At 37.6% G+C, this 12,410-nt stretch overlaps 1 protein-coding gene across 1 annotated transcript; it reads left to right on the forward strand.

The window, feature by feature from the left end:
- The first annotated feature begins 3,931 nt into the window (after positions 1-3,931).
- LOC116514623 (acetylserotonin O-methyltransferase-like) lies at positions 3,932-12,067 on the forward strand. Its single transcript, XM_032226240.1, has 6 exons — positions 3,932-4,064; positions 4,915-5,044; positions 8,498-8,637; positions 9,454-9,594; positions 9,774-9,896; positions 11,859-12,067. The coding sequence occupies exons 1-6, from the start codon at positions 3,932-3,934 to the stop codon at positions 12,065-12,067; spliced, it is 876 nt and encodes a 291-aa protein (XP_032082131.1).
- Positions 12,068-12,410: the final 343 nt, after the last annotated feature.

Below are 12,410 nucleotides of genomic sequence, written 5' to 3' on the forward strand. Positions count from 1 at the left end.
GATTGATAACTGTCTTGAATGTTTTCCACTTGTGAATAATCTTCCTCACTGTAGAACAATGGACTTTAAATTGTTTCAAAATGGCCTTATAAGCAGAGATGGGCTGTACATACATTAACAACCAGTTCGCTAGAAATGTGAGTGCGCACTTTCCTCACGCAGGTGCCTTCCTCACTTTCACACGGCTTCAAACACACAGCAAATCTTCTCAGGCAGCCACAGTGAGTATAGCAGGGGAGGAGTAGCAATCATCTGTCCTTCGTGGGTGGGGAACAAAGCCAGAGAGGGGGTTAAATAGGACAGGCTAGCACCGGGGCGGGTGGGCAGGCCCAGCTGGTGGTTGGAACTACCGGTTCTCCTGAACCAGTCCAAACCACCAGCAGCCCACCTCTGCTTATAAGCCTTCCCACATTGATGAGCAGCAACAATTGCTTCTCTAAGAGCATTGCTGATAGATCTTTACCCATCGGCATTCTGTTAACACATACAATACCTCAATGCTGGAAACCAGCAACCTCCTAAATTTTGTCTGTGATAGAGGTAGTCACACTGGGCACTTGATTAGCAGCATCTGGCTGCTACTTAGCTTCTTCATTCCTATGAAAGCAGTAAGGGTATACTTAATTTTGCATACATGGCTTCTCCATTTTGCCTTTCTTTTTGTAAAATAAATTATGACATGGTGTAATATGTCATGTGTTGTTGTTGTTCATCTAAGGTTGTATTTACCTACTTTTAAGAACTGCAAAGGGCCAGGTGATTCTTGCTATGTCGTGATACTTAAAACCACGAACCTCAAAGACAGTGTGCTTTCTTTTTCATTTGACTTCCTTCATTAGCAATAATAAACAAATCAGCCACAAGTACAGAGATCCATAATTATCTCAGCGTTTCTTATTTACAATTTTTATTAAAACTTTTAAACAAGAAGATAAAAGCAAGCACAAACTACTACAAGGTAGGGAGGAAAATATGGAAAGATAGAAGAAAAAGAAAAAGATGCAAGAAAAGGGGAAAAGGTTAAAGAAAAATAGAAAAGAAAGAAAACAATATAAAGAAATGGCTTCTAAAATTCTTCACAGAAGTTACATGAGCAAATAGATTTTAACCCTCCCCATTTCAAATTACATCCTATTACTCAGAGGTGGGTTTCTGCCAGTTCGTCCCAGATTGGGCGAACCAGTAGTGGAGGCAGCAGGAAGCTCCGCCACCCTCCCGGATTGCGCAAGCATGCGAGCAAGCACTCATAAGCAAACTGGTAGTAAAATAAATTGAAACTCACCACTGATATTACGCTTATTTCTATTTCTGTTTTCCTATCTAATCATCAAAAGCTACAAGTTCATTTTTTTCATGCAAAATGCTGATAAGGGACTTCCAGTCAGCAATAAATGTTGATAATGTCTTTTGTCTTGTAGTTAAAACCCATCCCTCCCCTAGAAAAATGAAATATCCTAGGAAATATTGAAAAGGCAGAATATTACATTTCCCTGGATGTGAAAAGGGAGAAACATGTTTTAAAGACAAAGTAGCTCCCTCCAGATTCCTGCCCACGCCCTTTGTCAATGGGCCATTAAGATGCCCAAGCTAGGCTCTTTACATAATAAAGAGTTCTCTCCTTCGGCTCCAGGGTTATGGGATTAAGGCATGATTAGCCTTTACCCACTCACCACATGGCATCTGAGAACTCAACCAAACCTGGATTCAAAACGCAGCCTAGAGAGTTGCTCCTTCATGGCCCCATGGGAGTCTGACAACCAATAAGAATACATTTCTTATACAGGAACAGGAAACAGATAGGTGGGGCCAAACAGATTATAAAAAATCCTGCAAGCCCCTTCTTAGCTCTCTTCTTCTTCACCCAACATTGAAGCACACGATCACCTTTTCCGTTCAGGACTCAAGCCATGTGGTCCTGTCCATCTTTCCAAGCAGCCTCCATGTCTCCAGTGTCTTTTTCCCCACTTGGAGCCAAACCCAGAAGGACATTTCTTTCAACAGTCTGATCAAAGAAGTTGATTCATCCGTGGCAGCAAAATCTATCAACTTCACAAACTTTTGCTCCATAGTGGGTAGTGTTGAAACTTTCTATCTCGACATCGAGTAAACTCATTTCTGTGATAATATATTGAAATAATATTTCATGGCTTTTAATTATCTGAATATATCCAATGCAAAATCCATATCAAAGCAAGTAACTTTATTAAGCCAAGTCCAAAATGCTTCTGCTAGTTTGCGGCCTCAATTGTTGGTATTTAGATTGGGGGCTCATTCCCCACTATTTTTCTTTGTATTTAACGCAACTAATATATCATTCTTTTCTTTTTTGGACCCTTCCTCTTCTTCCCCATCCTCACTTTCCTCTCAGCCCATAAACAAGCTAGACGGTTGCTAAAGAAATGAGAAAAAAAATACTTATTTCCTGATTCTCTAACTGCTTTCTAACATTGTACGCAAAGCCCCATCCTCTCCGTTGGGTAGCTGCATTTGAATTTAATACTCTCATGGTTTAAGTGACCATCAGGATTAAAGTACAGTAGAGGTGGTCCTCAATTTACGTCCACAATTGAGCACAGAATTTATGTGGCTGGGAGACATTTGTTGAGTTTTGTCCCATTTTATGACCTTTTTTGCTATCGTTGTTAAGTGAATCACTGCAGTTGTTAAGTAAACTTGGCTTGTCTGTGACTTTGCTTGTCAGAAGTTCATAAAAGGTGATCTCATGATCCGAGGACACTGCAAAGGCCATAAATATGAGTCAGCTGCCAAATGTCTGAATTTTGAACACAGGACCTTAGTCCTAAGTGTGAAAAAATGGTCATAAATCACTTTTTTCAGTAATGTAACTTTGAATGGTCACTAAATGAACTATTGTAAGTTGAGGACTACCTGTATCTAATCTGTGTTTCTCAACCTCAACCTTTCAACGTGGACTATGTGGACTTCAACGGCCAGAATTCCAGGAGGTGAAGTCCACATAGCTTAAGGTTCCGAGTTGAAAAGTGATGCTCTAGGGGAATCAAGCAACCAGGCTCTGTGTGAAACTTTCTCTGACCGCAAAAATTGGCCAGCATGATTTTCATTGTGGAATATGGAATTGCCCATCCGAAAAGTTGAATCCATTCTCTGGTGTTTTGCTACCATCAAGTGGTCATCCAAATGTCTGCTGCCCAGGTCTGGAAATGGAAACAATGGGCCCTGAAGATAAAAATGTATTGTTAGAGTACCATAAAACATTCTGAAGAAAAATAATTCTGCTGAATTCCCTAATTTGTCAAGTAAAGTTTCATTGTCCAAATGTGAACAGTCTAATTGTGTTGGGTTTCTCCATGTATTTAGATGAAATTTCAAATAGGAAGAAGCTGAGTTAAATAATATCTACTCATCCCCATGATTGTTATTCCTGATATTTCAATAGTGATACATTTTATGTTGTATTATTGGGTACAATTAATATAATCTTTGATGTCGTGATGGAGATACATTATGGATCCATGAACATTAGTCATTATGTCAGCTACAATTTTGTACCCTGGAATCTTCTCTTGAGCTTTAATCTGTTTCTTGTCATTGCCACCCAAAATATTTCAGAATATTCCTTGATTGATATTTGGAAAACATCTTGAAGTAATCAGACAAAAATTGAAAACCAAGAACAACTGGATTAGGAAAATTACGGAAAACAGTTGGGGAGCACAATTTTTCAAAATTAACCAATTTGATTGTCTTTATTTTGTACAATGACAATAAAGACTATACTATACACAAACAAAAACATTGCACATAGTGGCACAATCATTAATATACTTTTTTTCCAAATACTGTACACCTATATGGGGAGATGCCATAGAACAAACAAACAAACAAACAAACATTCAAACAAATCATTTTGGCAGTTACAAATGAATGCTGGTACCAAAACAATGTTACCATGTTTTCAGTTTCTCCTGGTGAACTCGCTATTCTTGCCTTTTCTGAGGCCCAAGAGAACACTTTTTCAGACATAGGTGTCCTTAATGGCAGAAGGAAAAATGGCAGAAATGGCTATATTAAAGAGAAAAAAGGTCGGATTTAGAAGGCTCAGCAAAGGGTCCTGAATAAATTTACCTGCCATGGCTTTAGAAGACTGGCACTCTTGTTCAATAACAGGAAACTGAATGGAACAAAGAACAATTTATGTGATTATGTGGGCTTCTGTTGGTACATCTTAACAAAGATCTGACAGAGCTATAAAGGGGCAAGATGAGGAGTCTTCACACTCATTATAAATGATAGTAAATGAAATAAAGGAGAACCGAATTTATGGAGAAGAACAAACAAAGCAATGTTGTCATTTCATAATGTTGCAGGAATATTTGAAAAACTCATGAAGATTTTCAAACAACACAACATAAGTGCCTACTTTAAAGCCAGGGATGCATTAAGGCAGAAGCTTGCCTATCCAAAGGATAAAATACGCAGATACAAACTGAGCAATGTGGTATTTTGAATGCTATGCAGTGAGACGTGCAGATCTTTAAGTTGGAGGAACCAAACAAACATTTCACAAATAGTTTTTCATACATATCTACCAGGTGTGGTAAAATGACCATTTGTGTTGCTTTTCAACATAAATTTGAGGCACCCTTATACATTCTGAATAATTTCTCTGGAGTCACATATCAATCATGCATTATGTTGTAGAAATAATTAACTGAAGTCTAGTAAAGCAAGTTTGTTCACATTCTGGTCTCATCAATTAGCATGTGTCTTTCGAATTTTTGAAGAGAGACACAGAATACATGTTCAGGTGTTTGAAGTATTGCATAATGACTTTGCTATCTGTCTGTAGATATGCTCAATCATCCAGGTAAAGACACTTTAGTAAATTGAAACATAATCTACATGCAATGATACCAGTATTTTTTTTTTTAGATCTTTATGGAAACACAGACTTTACCAATCTCTACCTGGTCAAATCAAGCCCAAAGTCTCAGTATCAATCCATAACATTCCAATCTGAAGTTGTGTATCCATCAATGCAATATTTGTCTGATGCTGTAAGGTAAACAAATCCAGCAGGGGGCTAGTAAACCAGAATAAATAAAGTTAGAGCATGAAAAATCATCCTTCACATTCTGGATGTTGAATATAACATTAACACACATATTTCCTTAATTGCAATGGCACTGGATTATTATCACTGAATTTTCCCGTTCAGCTAAAAAGAAATTATTTCATATTTTCCTTCTCTTAAAAATATCAAGACCATGTTCCCCCTTTCTGGGTTGTTTTAGAGTCTCTCTCCTCCCATTTCAAAACATGAGATATGCACTATTGTTGTAAAGTCCTACATAGGGACATGTGTTATTATTTCCTCACAGCTTTAATCAGATCTCAGTTAATTAGTATTAAAATATTCAATAGCAGCATTAACAGAATCAGGTTGATCATTAATGCTCTCATAAAAATTATGTTGAGCTGTATCTGATTATTCCTTGGGTTGGAGATTCACAAATCTCAGATCTATGGAGAACAGGTATCCAAACAGTGAGAAAAAAGGAAAAAACCAGAAGGAAATTGTTGTTCAATAACAATTGGTTTCTTATTTCTTCATAAAAATGTGTTTCCTTTTGCCAACAAAACTATGACTATCTTCATATAGTCACCATATCCTGAACTGACTTAAGGAGTTATTATCCTTTAATGGTACACTTAAAGATATTATTAGTTCTTAATAAGGAAATTATTTATTAATCCTTATTAAATTGGAATTCTCTAAATCATATATGCCAAAATGAAAATACAACAGCAGTAAATTACAGACAGTCATTATGTTGCTCCTCAGAATCTCCCCTGTATTGTAATTGGTACCAACATTAAAAAGTTTTACACAAGAAAAACTTGAACAGAAACCCAAACTCTAATAATAAAAGCAAGAAAAGCAAACATTTAAAGTTATGCCATGGAGTCATTTCATTAAGAAGAAGAACTGAGATTAAAGTATAAGACTGATCGGTAACCTTTTGTAAATAGGAGGACTGGAGTTACTAGCTTGAATGATGTTTTCAGATGTATGTTATGGGATTTAACAATATTCAGCTAATTTTTCTGTAGCGCTAACCCTCGTAAGGGCCCCTGGAGTCTGGGTCCTCCTGGCCCTCTTCGTATGGCTGCCAGTCCAATCTGGTCCCTCTCTGATGCACTTCAACTTCCCAGGGTCAAGTGATGGGGTGGTTGTCAGCCTCCTCTCAGCAGGCAGGTCACGAATGGGGTGGTATTCAGGTGGCTGCTTGGAGCTTCTTCCTTTTTCTCTATCTTCACTCTCTCCTGAACTGTCTGCTGGGCTCTCCTTCCACAGCCTCTGCTCCTTTGTAGTTTCCTCTGCTTGCCTCCTTTCACTCAAACTCTTCTCTCCCTGAAGCTTGGCCCACAGAAGCCTCTGCTACATCCTATTCCCTTATCTCCCTCAGGCTTGGCCCACAGAAGACTCTGCTGTCCTATTCCCCTATTTCCCCCCTTTTTCCCTTGGTCTTACTTCCACTCTCCCTGCTTCCTGCTCCTTCCCTTCCCTTTCCTTTTTTTCCTCTTCCCCCCAGCCAAGCCCCTCTTTTCCCCTCTTGTACTCCCTCTGTCCCCTCTGCTTCCTCCCAAACCCTCCTTTTATTCACTCCTCTCCCCCTGCTACATTTCAAAGAAAAATAAATAATGAAAATAGTGGTGTATGTTAATAACCTGCTTATTATATATAAGAATTTGGGTGTTAACATAATTTTTAAAATGTGAAAATGTCATCATATTCCCGGTTACAAGTTCAAGCAGCAATTAAACTGGAATTTCCATCACTAAGTGGTGCTGTCATAAAGTGTACTGTCAGGTGAATGTCCCTTAGCAACTGTTATTCTAGCAATCTCGGTTTCCATTGTTATGTGAGGACTGTAGTTAATTGAGCAAGACCTTCATGTGAATGGGACTTCCAACTTCCAGTCATAAACACCGTTAATTCAATACTGTTGAAACTATGAATGGTTGCTAAACAAATTGTTGTAACCTGAGGACTATCTATATATCACTCCAGTCTTCATAAGGTAGACCTTCCCTGTCTTGTATGCTAATTACTAGAATGACGATCCCCACCATATTAAAACTCTACAGGTTTTAGAAACCACTTGATTTAGGAACACTCTATTTGCCTTCAAGGACTGCAAGGAGATCAACTCAGTCAATCTTAAAGATAATCAACTCTGACTATTCTTTGGAAGATCAGATACTGAAGCTAATGCTCAAATACTCTGGCCACCAAAGGAAAAGAGGGGCCTCACTGGAAAAGACAGAGATGCTGGAAAGACTGAAGGCAAAAAGAGAAGGGGATGATGGATGAGAATATTTAGATAGTGTCAGCGGCTTAATGAATATGAGTTTGGAAAACTCAGAGAAACAGTGGAGAATAGGGGGACCAGTTGTGCTATGCTCCATGGGGTTGTGAAGGATCAGACACAAACTAGTGACTGAACAAGTATTTGAGCTATTCTATCGGACATAAATCTTAAAACAAAAAGATTTCAGGTTTTTCTTTTAATCTACAAATACATCAACAATGAATTCATAAACCTGCTGAATTGAGATTGCCTCTGAATCTTCCTTTAAACCCAAATTATTAAATTAACACTTTTTTAAAAAAAATAGAGAAAACAAATAATTTGTACCTGGTTAAAAAGGCACCAATATAGAAGTGAGTTGGGTTCATTACCCTCATCAACTTTCTTCAACTAAGCTACCTAAACTATTTCAACTAAGCAATCTAAACTACCAGCCTGGTGTTCTTTAGGGCTTATTTCATGGTAGAGATGCATAAGATCGTTTTGCACCACACTTGAGAGAGTAAAGGAGTACTGGCTTAATAAGGAAACCTTTATCATAAAATCTAATCTTTGAAAATCCTGTAAGACATTCAGGATCTACTTCTATGCAGAAGAAAATGCCAGGAGGATTGTCTTGTTTCTTTCTAACATTTTAAAAATTCTTTTTTAGGACAGGAAAAAATCAGATACCATCAATATATGGCTCTCCCTCAAACAAGACGTATGAGGTCATGAACAGGTAATATTTTTATTTTAGAGAATGGTCATTAGAGTAATTATTTTGTGGGAAACTAACCAATATGATTAATCTTCACACTGTCATAATTTTCTCCATCATATGATCCTGACTCACCATATTCAACTTCTCTGTTATGGCACTGGAATATTGTTGGGGCACATCTAATTGACCAGGTGTTTCTTTTTTTATACAAAGCACAGTTCTGCAGTTAGAGCACCTACGCGAATCTGCTTTATTTCCAGAACATTATAACATGGTCAACCAAAATTGTAGGACTGTTCCATGTATCACATGCCGATTTTTCCAAATTCTGATCAACATCATTTAAGTGATGCTGTAAAAAGAATTCCTTTAATTCAAACATAAATAGATATGTAAAAACAGTTACAACAATAGCATTTCATAAAGTTATATTTAGAAATGTTTATTTTAATTCTAGATCAAAGGAAGAGTTACAAACCTTCTCCAATTTCATGAAGGAAATCTGGCCTGTGGTAGGAAGAGAAGTGCTTTCTGCCTTTGACCTGTCCCAGTTCCCACTCATTTGCGATCTGGGTGGTAAGTTCAGCCAGCGCTTTGCCATCCTCTTCACATGTTGGGACAATGGGCTGGATGGGTTCTTAACGTCTCTTACAAATTTTTTCATCTGCATTTGGAAAAGGAGAAATCCTTAGGAGATCAAAAACCACTTTAGGATGTCTATAGCAGACTCTGAGGAATAGTCCTGTTTTAGAGATGATTAACTGTCACTTTGACCTGATACAATATTACAGTCAGTGGAGAAATTGGCAGAGGCTGTTTGAAAAGGGGAAACATTTCTGAAAAGAAAACAGTCTTCTCCTCTTCCAGTGCTGACCTAGTTGGAAAGAAACTGAAATCAGAGCATACCGGTAGCAGCTCATGAATAAAGGATCCTAAAACTGGATTTGCCTGAAAACATTTGGGGGACTGAAGATGATGTGGGATTTAGTCCACTTTGAAATTACATTCAGTTTTTCACTGTTCAATCTGCATTGAATGGTGGTGTTTTTGGATATTTGCCATATTTAGTGCATCCATCCTGAGGAATTCTCATAGAATGGAGGATCATAACAGAATAACAGTTGGAACAGACCTTGGAGGTCTTCTAGTCCAAGCAGTATAGCCTACACTATTTCAGACAAATGTTTCTTCAATCGCTTCCTAAAAACCTTCAGTGTTGGAGAACTAACAACTTCTGGAAGCAAGTTGTTCCATTGATTAATCATTCCCTGTCAGGAAATTTCTCCTTAGTTCTAGGTTCCAATTACAAGCAGGTGGAAGCAGACAAAAAAGTGGGACATGTACAAAATTTTCTTCTGCAGTTATTTAATTACATTTTGTGCTGTCTTTAAGGAAACACTGATGGTTTAGCTAAGGAATTGACTTCATTCTACCCAAAATGTGATGTGACCATTTTTGACCTCCCTGAAGTAGTGGAAGCCTCCAAGAACCATGGTTTGCCTTCGGAAGAGACCAGGATCACTTTCCATGCAGGTAAAAGATGTGATGTTCCATGTGGGTTGAACTCATGTCTTGCTAAGCACAAGAAGCTTTTAAAGAGAGGAGATTATTCTGTCAGAATAATTATTTATTTATTATTTATTTAATAAATTTATAGGCCGAAGGACTCCGGAAGACATGGAGCTTTATGAGATTTTACTTATTTCTTGTAGGTGATTTTTTTAAAGATCCCATTCCTGAAGCGGACCTCTACATTTTGGCCAGGATTCTGCATAACTGGTCGGACGAGAAATGTTTGCAGCTGTTATCCAAAGTTTACCAGGCCTGCAAACCTGGTAAGTATTCTTTAATCATAGAAAGTTAAATCTGCTAAGGAACTGGCAAAGTTCATACTTGGCTCAAGTTTTGAACTCCCCTAAATCTGGTGTCATTTCAAATTCACCATCCAGTTTTCCTGGGCATTCAACTGGCATCTTAGAATAACTTATTTAGCTGCAGGACCAGAAAAATTCTGGTTCCAGTGTGACCTTTCCAGCTATTTCTGCTATACAACCCAAAGAGCTTTTGTTGTGCAAATCAGATTCATTTCTATTTTAGTTGCTGTGCTACAAATGAAAAAGAACTCTCTTTATGTCCCTGTGGCTGTTTACTCGTTCTTGGCATTTACTGCCTAGATATATGTTTGCAATCATTCTACATTTGCTGCAAAAATGACTAAATTGATAAGTAATAACTTCTTCATGGTGGAAGATTATAATAATAATAACCCCAGTGCGCCCCTACCTTGGTGTGGTTGTGGGGCTTGTATGCTATGATGAAATGTATGCTTGTATGCTATGATGAGGGCTATGCCAGAGGTTCAACCATGCTGGATGGTTTCATCAGGGGAGTCAGACAAAGAATGTCTCTCCCCTAAAAAATATGGTGAGATGTAAATTACAGAAACCTGTACCAGTTCAGTGGTGTCTCAGGTCAGCAGGGACCATGCTAGTTGTTAGAGTCTTTGAACATCTGGTGAAAACTGGGCTATAGGACTCAGGACTGTTGGCTGAGTAACTAGGACCAGCAGCTGCAAAACTAATGGAAGGAAAAATGTTTACCTATTGCTAATATGCAGTGATTGGAAACAGAGAAATAATGATGTTATTACAGGTCAAGTCAAACAAGATGATGATATTTTAAATTAATGCACCAGTTCTGAAAAGAACAACATCCAGAATCAGAAATAACAGAACGGAGACTAGTATATCAATGACAATTTATAATATGAAATAAGGTATTCACAGAAACGGAATTGGAAGAACTGGGGAAATCTTCCCAGGGCAAAGAAATCAAGAGGCTCTGCAGAAGTAACGCAGACTATAGAGTCAATCAAGTCAGGGAGATTTGCCAGTAAGAGGAAGACAGAACAGCTATAGAATTATTTTCATTTGGAAACCAGGCACCTTCTCTGCCCCAGTAAGAACAAAGCTATCTAACTAAAGAAGTAGAAGAATTTAAACAAAATAACTGGGCATCTAAAACAACTCAAAGACAACAGAATAAGGTTGCCTGTGTTGAAACGTGTTCCAAAGAAACAGCTAGCACAAACATTTAAAGACGCCAATATCAAACATATGCACCAGCTCACTGCAAGAAGCAAACCAACAAATGTACATCACAGCTATAAGTATAACTGAATAGGTTGTGTTATCACTATTTGTAGCCTTCCCAGCTGGCTAATGACAAGCAAAGTGAATGGAGAAGCCAGATTTGTTTAATGATGGCATGATTCACTTAACAACTCTGGCAATAAATGGAAAACTCACTTAATAACTGTCTTGCTTAACAACAGAAATTTTGGGCTCATTTTGGTCATATGTTGAGGACTATCTGGAAGGAATAGAAAAGGGGAATGACAAGACAAACTATTACATTGACGGTACACTAAAATTAAAAATATTCAGCAAGACTGGCCAATGGCTTAGACAAGGAAAAGTAGACCTTGCAAAACCTGGGGGCAACAATGTAGAACAGAAAAAGCTTTACATGGTCAATGTCTTCAAAAGATTGAGAGAAGACTTGCATAATACTGTATTTAAAATATCTGCAAATTGACAAACTATCCAAGAACAACAAAAAATTGACCTGTATTGTCTATTGGCAAGAATATATGTAACATATTTGAAAGAATGATTCATAACGTACAATTTGGGTATTTTCAAAATGTTATGAAATGTTCATTGGCTGCTGAAATAAGTACTATAGTAGCATTTTCTCATTTCTAAATATATATATTGAAATTTATTTTGAAACAGGTGGTGGTGTCTTAATAGTGGAAATGCTTCTTGATGAAGATAGAAGAGGGCCTTTAGCAACCCACTACTACTCGATATTAATGTTGCTCTACACTGAAGGGAGAGAATGGTCAGCATCCGAGTTTAATGTGCTCCTCTGCAAAGCTGGTTTCCAAACAGTTGAGTTAAAGAAAGGAAGCCTCTTTCATAGTATTCTAGGAAGAAAATAATGTTGTCCTGTTAAATGTTTAATAGGAAATTGCAGAATAAAAGGGTTGATTACAAATATATTCTATTCTTTTTCCATGTCCACAGATTACATAGCTGATCCTTTTCTTATCACAAAATGGTTTCACCATAATTAGAGATCCCTGTTCATGGCTGCAAAAATCCTGAGAACCAATTCTGGGCAATAAAGAGATAGATGAAACTCTTATCATATGACAAAAATTAATCTCCTTATAGATATTTAGTTCTTCCAATTCTTACTTACAAAGACAATCTTCTTATACACATTAAACAAACAACAGAGTACAAGAGGAAATCTGAAGTCCAGATCAGGACTCTAACCTA

The sequence above is a fragment of the Thamnophis elegans genome, chromosome 11 (assembly GCF_009769535.1).
Source record: "Thamnophis elegans isolate rThaEle1 chromosome 11, rThaEle1.pri, whole genome shotgun sequence".
Lineage (NCBI taxonomy): Eukaryota > Metazoa > Chordata > Lepidosauria > Squamata > Colubridae > Thamnophis > Thamnophis elegans.